General features: G+C 35.0%; 1 protein-coding gene across 7 annotated transcripts in view; it reads right to left on the reverse strand.

The window, feature by feature from the left end:
- Nucleotides 1–436: 436 nt before the first annotated feature.
- The window catches only part of LOC142611023 (uncharacterized), a 40998-nt gene continuing 24427 nt past the window's right edge, over nucleotides 437–17007 (reverse strand). For 5 of the 7 annotated variants that reach the window (XM_075783025.1, XM_075783024.1, XM_075783026.1 and 2 more), the window contains 12 exons: nucleotides 16913–16965; nucleotides 16566–16629; nucleotides 16305–16439; nucleotides 12706–12818; nucleotides 12498–12591; nucleotides 8719–8938; nucleotides 8284–8414; nucleotides 6834–6980; nucleotides 6367–6495; nucleotides 4688–4786; nucleotides 1602–1640; nucleotides 437–1022 (listed from right to left, as the gene is read on the reverse strand). In XM_075783025.1, the coding sequence (XP_075639140.1) occupies nucleotides 864–1022; nucleotides 1602–1640; nucleotides 4688–4786; nucleotides 6367–6495; nucleotides 6834–6980; nucleotides 8284–8414; nucleotides 8719–8938; nucleotides 12498–12591; nucleotides 12706–12818; nucleotides 16305–16439; nucleotides 16566–16629; nucleotides 16913–16965 (1383 nt within the window). In that variant the 3' untranslated portion in view covers nucleotides 437–863. Of the gene's footprint in view, nucleotides 1023–1601; nucleotides 1641–4687; nucleotides 4787–6366; nucleotides 6496–6833; nucleotides 6981–8283; nucleotides 8415–8718; nucleotides 8939–12497; nucleotides 12592–12705; nucleotides 12819–16304; nucleotides 16440–16565; nucleotides 16630–16912; nucleotides 16966–17007 lie in introns of those variants that run through there. The other 2 variants (XM_075783027.1, XM_075783028.1) reach the window with 2 other exon arrangements.

Raw genomic sequence — 17007 nt, forward strand, 5'->3', positions numbered from 1 at the left:
GGTGTGTAACAAGATTTAGCCAAATTTGAGTTGGGACTCTAGATGTTATATGGATGTATTCTCATGATTTGGATTTATGAATAACTATCTTTTTTTTGTTCCTAAAAAAAAAAAAAAATTAATACCTCTTCTTATAAGCCTCGCAAAAGTAGAAGTTTTGTGCATCGAATACGATTTTTTTTTTTTTTAATTAATTGGTATATTGAGCAAAGGATAAAGCTTAGTTACAGTACCTTAAATGCAATACATTAACTTTTCAAATTAAATTCAAACACTTAATTATATTAATCAGTAAAATACAAATATTTTTATATTTTTGAAGAAAAATTAAATTTCTTTTCTTTTCTTTTTTTGATAAGTGAAGAAAAATTAAATTCAAAACGACCAAGAGTTTGAATTTAATTGTAAACAACTAAGATTTTGCATACTCACAGGAGATCATAAAACTTTAATATATATTCAATTAAACCCTTTTAGAATTACAATTTAGGAGACTTGCCTCAACTGAATGCAATAAAATCATCCACATAGGGCAGGGGGTGAGAGTTACATTTCGATAACAGTTGAAGACTATTGAACGCAACATTTCTATACAAGTTAAATTCTCTACTCTCTTCAAGTTTTTTTTACTTGCAATTGGGGATGCAAAGTAAGTCCAAGTTCCATTCCAGTTGCCACAGTAAATGGCATACCACCATAGATCATTTTGAAACCCTGCAAAATTAGCCTCCTCCCAACAGAAATCAAGCAAATGCAGTGCACGACCTCTAATACCAAAACATGTATCTTTCTTTTCTTTTCAAGGAGAAGAGATTGAGGTTAGGATTTTAAATTGGTTCTGCCAAACAAAAAAATAATTATTACTAAGTCAATATAGCAGCATATCGTTTGGAGCGGAATTCATTCTTGAATCTGATCAGGTTTTGAGTGAACTTGTCCCTATTATTCAAATCTAAGCTTCGAGTTATGTCTGCCATTAGTTTTTCAAAGCACAAGGAAAGATGCTGCTGTTGATCCGGTGGCTGCACAATGATAATAAAACAAGGCATCAGGAAAATTAAGCCTTGGAAGCCAAGTTACAGGTGGAGGTGGTCCCTACAAAGTGATGGTCGACAGGTTGTGCATCTAACCCACTAGAAGAGATGGGATTAGGGGGAATGTAATCCATTAATAGCTACTAGATTTCCAATAGATGTTAACAACATTCAAAATAATTTCCATGGATGCAATGAAAATCACTTTGTAGGGACCACCTCCAACATTTATATTATTGATGAGAAAAAGTTACTTGTAGTTAAACAATATTTGGAATGATTTCTATGAATGCAATTAAAATCACTAAAATTGAGAAATAGTAAAGATAGTGAGAAGGGATTAAACGACGAATATTAGTGAATTTCAAGAAAAAGCATATGGTGAAACAGTCAAGTACATGTTAGAGGGGCATTACATATTCCCATTACACCATATACCGTCCAAATTTCAGATAGTTTTATCTTATGGATTAATAAAACATGTTAGGCATGCTAATTGAGGGCTGAACAAGACCTTAGTAAGTATAGGTAATGTTATGAACCAAAGTGTTCAAGTATTAGACTTACATATGAAGCCAAAATCTGACCTTTGATGTTTGTCAACGTCTGCAGGAAGTCAAAGTTATAAAAGTTATAATACCAGCACAGTTGAAAGAATCGATAAGGTAAAAGTGAAGGGAACAATGAACACAATTAGACAAGCCTCCTGACTTTTCCAACCCCGCTTTCCCCTCGGCACAGGGAGCGGCAAACAGAAAATGCAAGTTTCATTATGTTCTTTTCTTCTTCTTTATTTTTTTTTTTTTTATAAATAACGTAAGAACTTTTAATTAAAGAATAGCCAACCCAAGTACACTAGAAATGTACTAAAGTGGCAGAAATTAAGAACCCAGATTACATTGATCAACTAGAATAAGAGGGACAAAGAAGAACATGAAGGCAAAACTAAGCTCCATTCAAGGAGAGTACAAAAGAAAAAGGACTTTATATCAAGGATCGACCATTCAGAGTCCTCAAAGCATTTAGCATTCCATTCCCACCATAAACACCTAAACATACAATGCAACACAACTCCAGAAATCTATATTTCTATGTCTTCCAAACTTGCCCTACCAAGAAGCCAACAACTCACTTTATACGGCACAACCCAATGGATACTAAACAAACAGAATACCATAGACCACAATTCATATGCTATCGGACAATGAAGAAAAAGATGATCCATCAATTCCCCACATATTTTACACATAGCATTAATCAAGCACTACAATATGCCTATTCCGAAGATTATCTATAATTAAAATCTTACCTAAAGTGGTAGTCCAAGAAAAGATCGCTACTCTAGGAGGAACCTTCAATTGCCACACCATTTTCCAAAGAAAAGAAATGACAGAAGAAGAGGATAGAGCGTAATAAAAACCTCGAACCTCAAAACCTTTTTTCATTGCTGGCTTCCAGCAAACCTTGTCAGCACCCATAAAAATCAGTAGTTTTATTACGTTCTATGCCTCCTGTAACTTCAAAACTTACTAACAATCTCCGTGCTCTTCTAGATTTCCCCTTCAATCTTTCTAATCCTTGACTCTCTGAAACCGATCTCTCACACCAGCTTTAATCTTCTCATAAAGGTGCCTTCCTCCCTTAGAAGAGTTGCTTTTTAACATCATTCTATTTCTTTCTATTCTCTTTCTAAAATGTTTCCCACTTTCTGAAAAGTAAAGCTCTCTCCTATTCAAAATTAAAATTAAATCTTGACTCATAAAACCCCAATCTGTCTCTACCCCAAATCTTGGCACGAGGGCTGTGATGTGGCATCATAAACAGAATAATTAGCAGTGGTTTTGGGATTTATTTTGTATCTTTGCTTCATTTGGACTGTGAGATGAAGATTGTTTCGAAAAGTTGATAGAGAGGAAACCTTAAAAATTCAGTTTCCATAACTAATCAAGTTATGCAAACCAAAAAAAAAACTAAGAAATGAATAAATAAAAATAAAAATTCCAAACCTAAGAAAGTAAGATAATGTAGTGTATGGAAGACATGCATGGTTGGCCCAAAAAATAAGGGAGCTCTCTTTGCTTGTGCCCCATTTCCCCATCACCTAATAAAAAATCTCAATCAAATATGTGTTAAACCCAAAAGATTGAGGCTGACCAAGAATCCTATTCTATCATCCATTCCTGATTAAAACAATGTTCTTAATTGACCACTATTTATCTAAGGTCAACACAAGTTAATAACAAAACTAAAGTAAACTGAAAGTTGTTCATTCATGAATAGCCTAGAGCACTAGCAGGAAACCACAAAAAGGACTAAAGAGAACTTCATTCTTGTGATCAAATTGGATAGAAGAAGCAAGAGTTACTGGAAAGCCATTTCTTTTCAATATTAACATGAACATATATTTTATTGAATTGAAAACATAATCTAAGTTGAAAAGTTAACTGAATTAGACTAATTTTTTTATTTAAAAAAAGGCTCATATTTTATATATAACTAGGAAATCCTACGTTGAATCTTTTCATTGTGAACAATATTGCACATAAGTTGAACATGTTTTACACTTCAATACATCACCATCGAGCTAGTTTTGCTTTCATTTTAGTAGGGACAGGGATTGCATTTTCCCTGTTTTGGTTGGGCACCTCCCTGCCAATAGGCTAGGTAGAATGACAATCAGAAGTTTGAACTGAGTTCAGGGCAGGAACAAGGTTAAATTAGCCTTGCCCAGAACCAGATACAAAACCAATGTACCCACATGCACACACATACTAGCATATAATATCCACAAACATTTAATTCGTGAAGTTCAATTTAATACATCAAAAGCATCTAGACTAAAGAGACCAAAATGGTTCCATAAAATTCCTTGAAGTAAATTTCAAATTCCAAATAGTTACCAGGGGCCGAATTATTTTAAAATCATGTATCTCATTAGTGGGCATTACAAGAGGATTTGTGATGATATAACTGATTACTCTCAGTGCTTTCTTTTTCTTGAGGATGGTCATAGTCATTAAAAACAAAGATGGAAAACATGGGCATCATAGGCATTGAAACATGAAGGCATTGAAATAAATAAGAATGAAAAAAGCTTTCCCTGAACATTAACTATTATGTCAATCTAACTTGCCCTGGCAAACGGCAAGCTATCAATACATTTTCTATAAACTATAACATTATGTTGGCATGTTTTAAGGAAGCATCAATTAACCCACTCAGATGCCAATACAGAAGTTAAATGTCCAATTCTATTTCATATTAACAAATATGGTCGAGCCAATGAGCTCTAGCTCGACTGTAACCTCCTTCCCTTGCAAGTGCTAGGTGGAGGGTTCAAGACCAATTGGATGCATAGCTTACCAATAAAATAAACTAATGATCCCAAAGAATCTTTGCTTATATGAAATCCATAAGCAAAGAACAAAATCTTATTAAAAGTCCTAAACACTGCTTATTCATATAAATAACTTTCCATCAATACCTCTTCAGATTTTAGTGTCCAACCCTCAGTACCTATGTTGTAGTAATGCAACTGTATGGATGGTTGGACACCATGATACAGCCTTGGCAAGTAATGATACAAACCCCATAGAAATTTATGGAACAGGAAGCAAATAAAGCAAAAGGTAAAAGAAGTAGGAGGGTCTTACCTCTTCATTGATAAGTATCAAGCTCAGCATCGGCCTGCTAAGGTTCCGTTGGTTGCCACCATCCCCAAATATAATAATCTCAAAGAGGGTACTCAATATCTAGAAACAAAAAGACATCTTTGTTAATGAAGAAACCAGGAGGTAAGGTAATGAAGGTTCATAGGACTCCATACGTGCTCATCTATTACAGCATTATCCAAATTATAAGAAACTCAATAATTATTTATACTCCCCTCTTGAATTTGAGTAATCAACTATATTACATGCGGTACTTACCAATACTTTACTATACTTGGTATACTTTACTTTTCTTTTTCTTTTTCTTTTTTTCAAATTAAAAGATTATCCACCCTTTTGGAGTGTCCAGAAGCATTGCCCAAACCATATCATGTCGTATCAGTGCAGGAGTGGTGAAGGGTCTAGATAACATAGGCTAACAGTAAAAAATGCATTGCAGAGACAAATCATGTGTGCCTGATTTCTAGCAATGTCTAAGATTTCAATAGTGATGAATAAGGAAGTGCAAAAAACTGACCAGCCTACCTGACCTGTGTGAACTGCAGTGAAATGCTCAGATTTTGAGTATAGTGGCCATGATTTGGACGGTTTTGGATTTGTGCTTTAAAAAGTACTATTTTATCAGTCAAAAAGTTTAGGAAAATTATACTTTACACCCCTAAACTATGACCCCATTTACACTTACCCCCCTTAAACTATAAGAATGCATACTTTACCTCTCTAAACTACAATCGCTTTTACACTTACCCCCTTAAACTATGAGAATGCACATTTACTTCCCTAAACGGGGTGCAAAGTGTTGCACGAGTAATCGTTTGGGGGGGTAAGTGTGCACTCTCATAGTTTAGGTTTTGGGAGGGTAAAGTGCATGTTCACATAGTTTAGTGGGGTAAGTGTAAAAGGAGGTATAGTTTAGGGGGTAAAGTGTAATTTCACCCCAAAAGTTTCATATGTTTTCTGAAAATGCAACTTTGATTTGTTAGTTACATACTTCAGTCACCTCAAATGAGTTCTATAATATTTTCCAAATTACATTATGGTCTAGTAGTTTAGAGATTTGAATTTTTTGTATATGCTTTTCTCTGACTATTTTTCTGTTTTTGTTTAGAACAGATGGTGAAGGCAAATAAACATATGTGCTGTAGAGCTTCTGATTTTTTTTTTTTTTTTTTTTTTTTTTTGGAGGGAATTGGCCTGATAGTAAGCTTGGAGGTTTTTTTTTTAATTGGCCCATTTTGATGTCAGATAGATGTTGAAGGCCTAGTTACAGGAGGCCCAAAAAAGGGCTCAAGTCATTAAGTCAACCTAAACAAAAGAGCTCAAGCCAATAAATCCACCCGAACCTTAGGACACAAGTCATTAAATCAATCTGACTGATTACAAGCCAACCTGTCAGTTTTATAGGTGTTTTAGTTTGGCTGCTGTTTGGATTCTCTCAATCCACCAAGTGGGCTGGTTGAGAATTCCTCCCCTAAGCAAACCTGTGCATAACCCTAGTTGTGAATTGTTTTACTGAAGAATTACCATTTCATACCTCTCTCCCTCAATATGAGAAAAATATATATATAAAAAAAAAAAACTATATAAAAAAAAAAAAAAAACCTGCAAGTTGCATTGCTTACTTGATGTAATATAAGAATATTAACACGTAGCAAACTTACTTCTTGGAATAAACCAGGGCAATTGGTAATGTGTTGAGCAAGACACAGAGCAGCAGGTGAACTGGGTGACTCTCCAGTCACAATGTCAGTAAAATAATAAGTAGCCAATTTATCAACAGCAGATGTGCACTGCAATGACATTTTGAGAGTTGATTATTAAAAGGAAACACGTGTCATTAATAGTCTTATGATATAATCATAATGCTTCCAGAATAATTATTTATGTAACAATCATAGTCATTTTGATGAGTAAGTTTTGGCCCAAGGGGAGAGGGAATGGAAGATTCAAACTAGTGACCAGGTGTGGCCCCTATGATACCTTCGGGTTTTTGTTTAATAATCATTATTATAGGTAACAGAGAAATCATTCTTGCATATTATAAGGATTAAGGATCAAGAACATGCTATATCAGAAGAACAAGTCACAAAGGAATCTGTAAAAGTTAAAAAGAGAGTGCTAAACAAACCTGTGTTGTGATATTCTCAATTAAACCTTTAAGGCCTGCTTCAAGAGATCCAACAATATACATAAATGTGCTTGTATCTAAATTTAAAATAAAAGCCATATGGCTGTTGAAAAGTATCTCCAAGAATGCAAAGTAGGCTTGAGCCAGCTGGAAAGAAACAAAGAGAAAGTACAATAAAAGATTAGATCTGCATGAAACATAAATGATAAGAATGTTGCAAAATGACTTCTGAATATTCTGTACATGATGTGAACTTTGACCAAGTGCGTGCAAAATTTGTTGTCTAAGAGTTTTAACCTTAAATAATCCTTATAACTGCCAATTAAAATAATTCATTCAGTTATCCATCTGAGGAAGAAGATAACATAAATAGGAAGCACACATACTAAAGCATCAATTATTAAATGCTCTGTAGTCATTACACAAAAAATGCATTGTGCATTCAGTAAGATGAGGTCAGGCATGTTTCTCTGAGTAGTCCTTAAGGATGTGTTGCTCTTAGGGTCACTCTCAGCAAGTTTCTTTTTTGATAAGTCACTCAGCAATTTTCAGGCCCTATACAGCCTCTATTGGTCAGGCCATGCTTCAAATGATCATAATTGGTTCAATTATAAGCTAAAAAGCAACCACCTTCACCTATAAATAGCTGAACAGAAAGTTAAATTAGGATCTTTTCTTCAGTCATTCAGTATTTTAAGGGGTCTAAGAGAATGTACCAGATCTTGAATCATACTCTCAATGAGAACAAGTCCATGAAGTCATTAATGCATCTCTTTTGAGTGCTTTATTACTGACAACAATACTTATAAAGTCTTTCAGAACTGCTTCACGTTCTCATTGAACAGCAAGTTAAATTAGGATCTTTTCTTCAGTCATTCAGTATTTTAAGGGGTCTAAGAGAATGTAACAGATCTTGAATCATACTCTCAATGAGAAAAAGTCCATGAAGTCATTAATGCATCTCTTTTGAGTGCTTTATTGCTGACAACAATACTTACATAGTCTTTCAGAACTGCTTCACGTTCTCATTGAGCTACTTCATTCTCTGCATCATTACTCCTTATCATGCCCCTTTCCAAAACCCATATTCTTCCCCACAACAATCATTAGCACTTAGAATTCAATTGGGCATCTTTTCTTTCCTTCCCTACTTATTTTCTGGTCACTATAATCTTCCTATTCTATGGGTTTCCATACCCTAAATCCTATCAACTAAAATTTGGAATGGGTTAATCTCTTCCATTCAAAATTTCACTATGTTCAGGACCCTGTGTGCAGGTTGGTACTAGTAAGTTTAGTATGAATATGTAATTAAGAAAAATAAAAAATGAAATACCTCAGTGATGCAGGGAGATCATACATTTAATGGAAATGGCCAGTAGGAATAGCTCTCTCACAAACATCACTGAAATCCTAAAGGAACAATATAACTCAAAGCTAAAGTTTATACCTTTCGAAATTTTAATACATCAGCCAAAGGAATAGACAATATCATTCGGAGAGCAACATCTAAAGCATCAGCAAGAGATCTATCACCATAAAGTTCAAACACACCAAAGTTCACATAGTTCCCAGCGAGTGCTGCCATACAGAAATGAACCCCATATAATGGTCAGCTGATATGGAACCATTTTTAGCAATACAACAAACATACTGAGAACTGTTTCTTTAGTCACTTTTCAATATTCTCCTGTGTCTCGTGTTGCTTTGATACATGACATCCTTAAGATATAAGACCTCCAATTATTTTGAAAACCTTGTTAAAAAACTTCATATGACAAAGAAATAAGAGATGATAACAACTTTGGTTGTCAGGAAACCAGTTCAAGTTTGGCATGAGAGTATATAGTGACTTTCAAAAAGACAGAAGAAACAATCCTCATACCTCTTGTAAGAATGGTCAAACAAATCCAAATTCCCTTGTATTTGAAAGTGTACATATCTGCTGAATTCCGAAGGGGCAAAATCCTTGATCCATAGGCTACAATCAGTTTGCTGACTTCTCGAAAAAGCAGTATGCCATTAGGAGATGATGAATCAAAAGCCAATCTCTCAGATTTATTCAGCACCAACTCAGCAATAAATTTCAACAATGGAGTTGTGACCTATACCATGGTTTTCTGTCAAAAATTCCTTTGAACAAATAAAGGAGAGTTCAATTTCTTCTAATTTAAGATGCACTTGATGAGATGACTAGGTCAGATCATAGGAAGTTGATTGCATTGAAGTCACCATTAGATGAACTATCTCATGAATTTAGGGAAAATTGACAAACACAACAGAATAGTACAAGGCTAATTATTTGTTTCAACACAATCAGAACAAGGAAAAGACTTCAGCAGATACCCACAACTTCCAACAGATTCTGCCTCCAAAACATGCATAAAATATCTAAGAAAAAGATAATTTTCAGCAAAGTTGATGCAAATAATGTGTAAAGTAGCGGTAAGGTTTTATTATCTAATATACCGATCAAAAAAAATATTATCTAAAACTTTCACAAAACAAGTAAATGAATTTAATTTACAAATTGTCCCAAAAGCTTTAAGTTGTTAGAAAATTATGAATTTAATCATTTAACCAATATTCTAACGGCCTTGATATCATGTTGTTAAAAGCGTTGAGCGCACTTAAGCGCAAAGGCCTCCTGGAGCGTAGGCGCAAAGCGCAAGCGCGCGCCTGATCGATGTGAAGCGCTCATTTAAACAAAAATTAATAAATTAAAAGAAATTCATTAATGGTCAATACAACAATCAAGTGATCAATTAATCATATAAATTACAATAAAACATTTTATATAATTTATATAACATTTATATAATTCTCTTGTGCTTTACAAAATATATGCAACCATGATATTTGATGGCGATGATAACAAAAAATGGTTGAATCAAAATAGAAGTATAGAACCAAAAAGGCAAAGGCAAAGGCTAAAAATTACTAGACTATTAAGTAATGTTATCTTTTCCTAACAAAATTAATGCAAATATACAATGCAATCCTAATCTACATAATCATCATCCTCATTAAGCAAGAGACTATCATCATTGAAGAAGTGGTAGGCTTAGGTGTATGGTAGCACACCACACTATTAGTTTTTATATATTATATCAATGGCATATATCAAACATATTTAGATCTAATGGCTAAAAATCAAATCAAGATTTTTTTAGGAAAAATTAACAAAAAGCTCAAAAAAGCGTGATTTGCGCTTAATTAAAAAGCTCTAAAAGGCATGCCTAAGGCATGCTTTTGTGAGGGCGCCTCAATTTAGAGGAAAAAGCCCCAAGGCCTGTGCACTCTACGCTTTGCACTTAAGCGCACTTTTAACAACACTGCTTGATATTACTTAAATTTTTTTTTTTTTTTTACCCTTGTGATGGTATACTTCTAATTTTCCTATTATTTTCTAGTTATAATAAGACATGGGGGTCCTATATCCACATTACAGGTATAATAAAACTATTATCTTGGTTGTTCCAAGGTAAGCTGCATAATAAGATGGTAGAGGTTTCATTTTTCTGATGGGAGAGTGGATAGACTTGAGAGCATAAATCAGGAAAAAAACATGGTATGTAACCCAACAATCCTCAAGATATGCTTAGTGCCTAGCATCAGGTGTTCTAAATGCTAAATTTTAAGCATTTAGAACACCAGAACCCCATTATATCAGATGTTGCAAATACTAAAACTAAATAAAATTTTTTATTCCATCTCTCCCTCTCTCATTTTGCTTTTTTGCTAGTGGAGATTGGTGTGGTTGCTGGTGGAGATAAGTGGAGATCATCATTGGTTGCCAGTGGAGACCAGCATGGTTGCTGGTGGAGATCGTGGGTTTGTTCTTGATGTGGAATGGGTTGTAAATCGTTGGATTTGTTTGGTTTTGGAATGGATTTTGAGAGTTGTGATTGTGAACGGTGAGTTTGTTCTAGTATTGGGATCAATTTGGTGTTCCTGTTGATGGGTTTTGATGGTGATGGTGATGGTGGTGGTGGTGGTGGTGGTGATGGGTTGTGGGTTTGAGCCTTTGAGGTGGTGGTGGGTTGTGAGAATGGTGGTTGACTGTTTCTGATGTGGTGATTTTTGTGGGGATGATGGTTGACTGGTTTATGAGAGAGAGATGTAATCAGATGAAGGGAACCCAAAAATAATTGGTGTAGAGGTTGGTATTCTTCATTCAAGTTAATCAGTGGTAACAGGATACATTTTAGGGAAGTTTGAAATTGTGGCCAACTTTTATCGTTCTTCTTGGTTCCTTGCAGAGTAGGCAGAAAAATGCAGGAAAGAAGGCGGGTGCGGCAAAGGAAAAAGAAGAGAAAAAGAAAAGGAAACTGGAGGAGCTATCAGCTATCACATGATAGCACATGAAAATAGAAGGAGAGATAAAAATGAATAAAATAAATTAATAGCACATGAAATAGAACAATTGATGTGGAGTGTATTGTCAAATGCTATATTAAAGTAGAAAAAGAAAGTATTTGTGTGTTAAAATAGGATTTGGATATAACACCTGATGCTAGTGCTCTTAGAATAGATCAATTTGACAGGGGTGACCAATATGTCAGCAGACTGACTTAATAACACTACCCAGAGGTGTTTAATAACTTTGTACTGTCTTCTGTAGGTCTAGCGTGGTAAGCCAAAACTGGGTATACCATTGACACAGTCTGACAAAGGTGTGATACCATCAGCTATTGACAATATTTTCATAGTGGAAAGGTCAACTAGGTCTATCCATGAAACAAGATAGTTGCCCCAGTAGCCAAGGCAAGCTCAAGTAAATATAAGCCACACTTCCTACATGAAAATTCAAGGAAAACTCAGGAGCATATCACCATGATAAGGTGCCTATAGGACAGGTGTTTAGCTCTTGTCAGCATCCAGCCTGGGGACTGGCATCCATTGCTGTGGTAGATTTATATATTTGCTTTCCAATGTAATGAAATCATTTTGCCTACATTTTTGTTAGTCTTCTCTACTTATGATAACACAATTCTAAGGCAAGGTTACCCTATTAACAGGCTCAAGTAAACACAAGCCACACTTCCTACATGAAAATTCAAGGAAAACTCAGGAGCATATCACCATGATAACCTGCCTATAGGACAGGCATTTCGCTCCTGTCAGCATCCAGCCTGGGGACTGGCATCCGTTGCTGTGGTAGGTTTATATATTTGCTTTCCAATGTAATGAAAACATTTTGCCTACATTTTTATTATTCTCTAATTATGACAACTCATTCTAAATTACACAATTTAAAGTATACATAAACTAGTATTGACAAAGTACATGATTGTATAACAATGTATAAATCCATTGCATCGAAAGACTTCCCATTGAAGTGGTTCAGTTTCAACTATAGCATAAGATGAACAAACTTAATTTAGTATCCATAGGGGAGAGGATAAGGGCCTGACTACCGTAGTTATTATCACAAATAATTTTAGATCTTAATATTACAAGGTTAATTGCTATATTTGGGTTGTTAAAACATCAGAAATTTATCACTGTATATTAATATTTTAGTAAAGAAATTCTGACTAAACAAGCACAAAATGAACTCAAATTCATTTAAAAAATCACCAGTTTCCAGAAAAAGGTAAGATCAATATCATTTCATGCAGATCAGTATGTACAAGGGGATCAAAAGGGTAAATTGCAAACCTCTGGGGTATCAGTCCAATATGCAATGGCTTTCAAAAGAAGTGGCAGGCGAGCCGGATACAGCCAATCAAAAAGGAAACAATATGTTCTGTGACTATAGAAAGAGCAAGAAAAAAAGGACCATTCTCAGCCTCAAAATAAGAAAGTAATAAATAAAAAAATTTGACAGCCATTGGCAAGAAGATGCCAAAAATTAAACATTACCAACCTCTTTGTTGCCATTGCTATTCCTCTTAGATCCCGCATCAAACCAATCAATGCATATTTTACATCGTCTGAGTGGAATGTTGCATCAGATGTTGATTCCAAACTAACAAAAACCTTAGGTGGCATAAATACCAGAACAAAATTCAATATTATTCAAGAGAAAGAAGCCAATCAAATGCATATCGACACAGTAGCATAAGCCTGAAGAGTTAAGCCATTCAATTACATGAGTACATAAAACAGCAGTAATTCAAGCACAAGTGATAACAAAATTGTTGCACAAGCAGACTTGAGCGAACACAATCAGAATTTAACCATCAGTTCTGTTATGAGTAATATTTTATAAGTCATGAGGGTAGTTTGGCCATATTGCCTTTAATTCCTAATATATAAATAATAGAAGGGTATTAGGGTTAGTCAATTTATAGTCTTTTTTTTATGACGAGGGAACCCCCTCAAGGTATGGGCCAGTGAGGCCACCCTTGAAGGGCAATCCCAAATGCCTACACACCACCATTGAGAAGGCATCAAGTAAATCACAAAATGCATAAGCTAGAAGTCGAACCAGAGATTTTTGGGTTTACATTACAATTTGTCCAGGCACTAACCCTAACCGCTGAGGTATCCTGTGGTGGGAGGGGGGGGGAGCAATTTATAATCCTGAGCCAATTATTGGTTTCCATGGTATCAAAGCCTAATGTAAATCACAAACCCACCACCACCAATTATATCCAACCATCACCAACAACTCATAAACAACAATTGACCATTGCAAAACACCCATATACCATAGTCGACCACTGATCAATCACAATCAAACACTGCTGACCACAATCAACCACCACCTGATCCATCATCACAGTTCTCCTTGTCTCCTGCAGACACACTAAAGCCCAATATCGAGAGCCCATACCTCCAATTTTAGCTGGCTGTTTCAACCTTTTCTTTTGTTGTTTTCTGTTTGAATTCATAGATGTGTCACTGTTTCACCTGCCTTTCTTGAGGTAGTTGTTCCCTGTTAAACCACAGATTGGGTAATGGTGATTAATATGGTGCGTTTTAATCTACTGATATCCTTGTGTGTTGGTGGCCTGTCAAATGACCAAATTGGATGTTCCAATCATGGAGTCTTGCAAAGTTGGTAAATTTATTCTTATTTATTGTGGTTAATGGGCATTATCCCTCAGTTGGAATTTGGCTGGTGTCATGGAGTTGAAGAAAGAAATGGATCTTGGCCTCTTTTTTCCCCTTGAATTATTTCCACTGACCTCCATTAAATTAAGTACTAACATTTATGCTCAGTGAGCAAAGTCAGTAGAAGTATTTTTGCTAGGTAAGTAGAAATTTCAGTATTTGGTGATATATCCCCCTGAATCAAGTGCTTCAAAATATGCTGATTGGAGAGAACAAGATGCCAAAATTCATAGGTTTTTATGGAATAGTACAGAACCAAGAATTAGTAGTACCCTAGTTTTCATATCATGGCATAATTCATCAATCCTCTTATATTGTAGATGATTCTTATAGGTGGCATTCTACATGAAGTAACCAGACAAGTTTGTTGCTCTGGGAGAGTTCGAGAAGATGTGTAAACTATGCAACCCATTATGGTTTAAGCAATCTCTCCCAACTTGATTTGGTAAGTACAGTGAAACAATGGTCCGATTTGGGATGAAACATTGTCAATGTGATCACTCTGTTTTCTTTCGTGCTTCTGAAAGAAGGAACATCTTGTTAATCATTTATGTTAGTCACAAGAAGAGAATTAGTGAGCAAAAGGTGTTTCATCAAGCATCATTTCAGACTAAGGATCTAGGAAAGTTATGTTACTTCTTAGATACTGAAGTAGCACGCTTCAAGGGATAAATTAATTTGTCGCATAGGAAATAAGTGTTGAATATATTGGAAGAAACAAGTTTTTGTTAAGTTCAGAACTAATACAGACCCATATGGATACCAATATCAAATGGATATGGATAAGGGAGAGTTGTTATCTAATCCAAGAGTGACGCTGTCCACAGTAACCAATGGTTGCTGGAACTGATTTAGAAAAACAAAAACAAACAAAAACAAAAACAAACAAACAAACAAGAGAACAGAAAGAGTAGATCAAGAGACAAACCCAAAATAGGGCCGTAGAGAATGATTCTCTAAATTAGATGCCTTAATTGGTAAAAGATGATCCGATACTTGACTTATAAATAGCACTACATTCTCAAGTGACAACTTACACAGTAAACAATCTCCCTAGTTCCAAGATCATACAGGCAAAAGGTCATAAAAGACTATTGACTCACATTAGGACTTATTGACTAACTTAAATTCTATTACAACATAAATAAATAAATAATAACTGACCGACTTCAAGAAATATTAAAGATATCTTGGAAATATCAAATCTGGCTGGCTGCATCAAAAAGAAATGTTCTTTGATTTCTAAGTTGAACTACCTCACTATCACCCAATCAAATATATACTTTGCAGTAAGTGTTGTGAGACAGTATATGGTTGTACTTCATCATCCACATTGGGAAGCCATTCTTCGAAGACACCTTAAGGCTTATCCTGGAAGTGAACTTTAACGTAAAGCCCATCATCATTTGCATGTAAAGGCTCTTACAAATTCAGATTAGGCAATATCGCCCTCAACTATGATGTCTACCACAAGATATTGTCCTCTCCTAGAAGGTAACTTGATCAATTGAAAAATTAAAACGCTGAGTGTTGTGTCCTGCTCCAGTGCAGAGGCTGAATATAGATCCATGGCTCATGCCTTATGTGAGGTTATACAGATTAAGCATCTGCTAGCGGAATTGAGATTTGATGTACAATTGCCCATGACCATGTATTATGCTAACCAGGTAGCAGTTCAATCGCTTCCAACCTAGTGTTCCATGAACTGAACAAACATATAGAGGTAGATTGCATCTTGTTTGAATGGGAGTGGAGAGTGGTTGACACCCCCATTTGTCTCTACAGGGGCCCAAGTTGCTGATATGTTCATGAAACCGCCGTGCAATGACTTAGATTTGTTAAATTAACAAGCCCAGACTTTTTGATAAATATATGCCCCAGCTTGAGAGGAGTGTTATGAGTAATATTGTATAAGTTATGAGGGTAGTTTGGTCATATTTTACATAATGCCTATATATACAAATAATAGATGAGAATTATGGGTATTCATTTTTTAACCCAAAGCCACTTATTAATTTACAAGATCCATGTGAGGGGAAAAAAAGAACTGCTAAAGTTGACATGCACAAAACTGTTATACAAGGCATGCTTAGATTTGTTAGGTAACAAGTTGAGACTATTTGCTTGAGGGGAGTGCTTTGAGTAATATACTGTATAAGTTATGCGGGCAGTTTGGTCATATTGTATTTAATGCCTAATCTATAAATAATAGATCAGTAGAATGGTTATTTAGTTTTTAACCCTAAGTTAACTATTAAATTACAATATCCATGTAAAAAAGAAAGGAAAAAATAAAATGTCAACATCCAACCATTTATTCTATGTCAGAATAAAAAAAGAATGCAGGATTACTTTAGCTCAACATTCTTAAAACTCTCAATCAGGTGACTAAACAAAATTACATACCTGTAGAAGAGGATCCATTGAAGATTTGAATTTCAAAAGACTGTCCTCCATGAAAATCAACCCAGCAATAGCAAAATAAAACGTTGTTCTACTACGAGAACATCTGTAATCATCTAAGAAAGGGAAGTGCTCTTTCTGAAAATGGAAAACAAACAAACATATTGCCAAATTATTGGCCAATATTAACTTACAGTTAAGTGTAAATTTAAATATGAGAACAAAGCCAAAAGAAAAATATATATATTTTAGAGTGATATTTACATCATGATGTGAAATAATAGATTTAATGATATCCAACTTCAGAAGCAGCTTTCCCAACATAGATCTGCACAAAATTGCATGTTGATGTAAATACACAGCAGAGAGAATTGATATAATAAAAAGGTCGTACCCAGTAGACAAATCTCCCACTGATGTGGGGTCTCGGAAAAACCATGGTCGGCAACCTTATCCCTAATTTATTTGAGAGATTGACTCCCATACTCAAACCCATGACTTATCGCTTTTGGTGGAAGGCATTTGCCATTGCACCAAGACTCAACCTCAAGAAAATTAATATAATAAAAAATAAAAAGTTTCCAAACTGAATCTGAAGTAATAAGACTAACCCAGATGTCATTTCCAAGAAAATGCTCAAGGCATGGTCAATAACCACTTTAGACTGCAATTACAGATATATCATGCCATTAGATAAACTGATTGA

This window comes from Castanea sativa, chromosome 9, assembly GCF_040712315.1.
Source record: "Castanea sativa cultivar Marrone di Chiusa Pesio chromosome 9, ASM4071231v1".
In the NCBI taxonomy this organism is placed as follows: domain Eukaryota; kingdom Viridiplantae; phylum Streptophyta; class Magnoliopsida; order Fagales; family Fagaceae; genus Castanea; species Castanea sativa.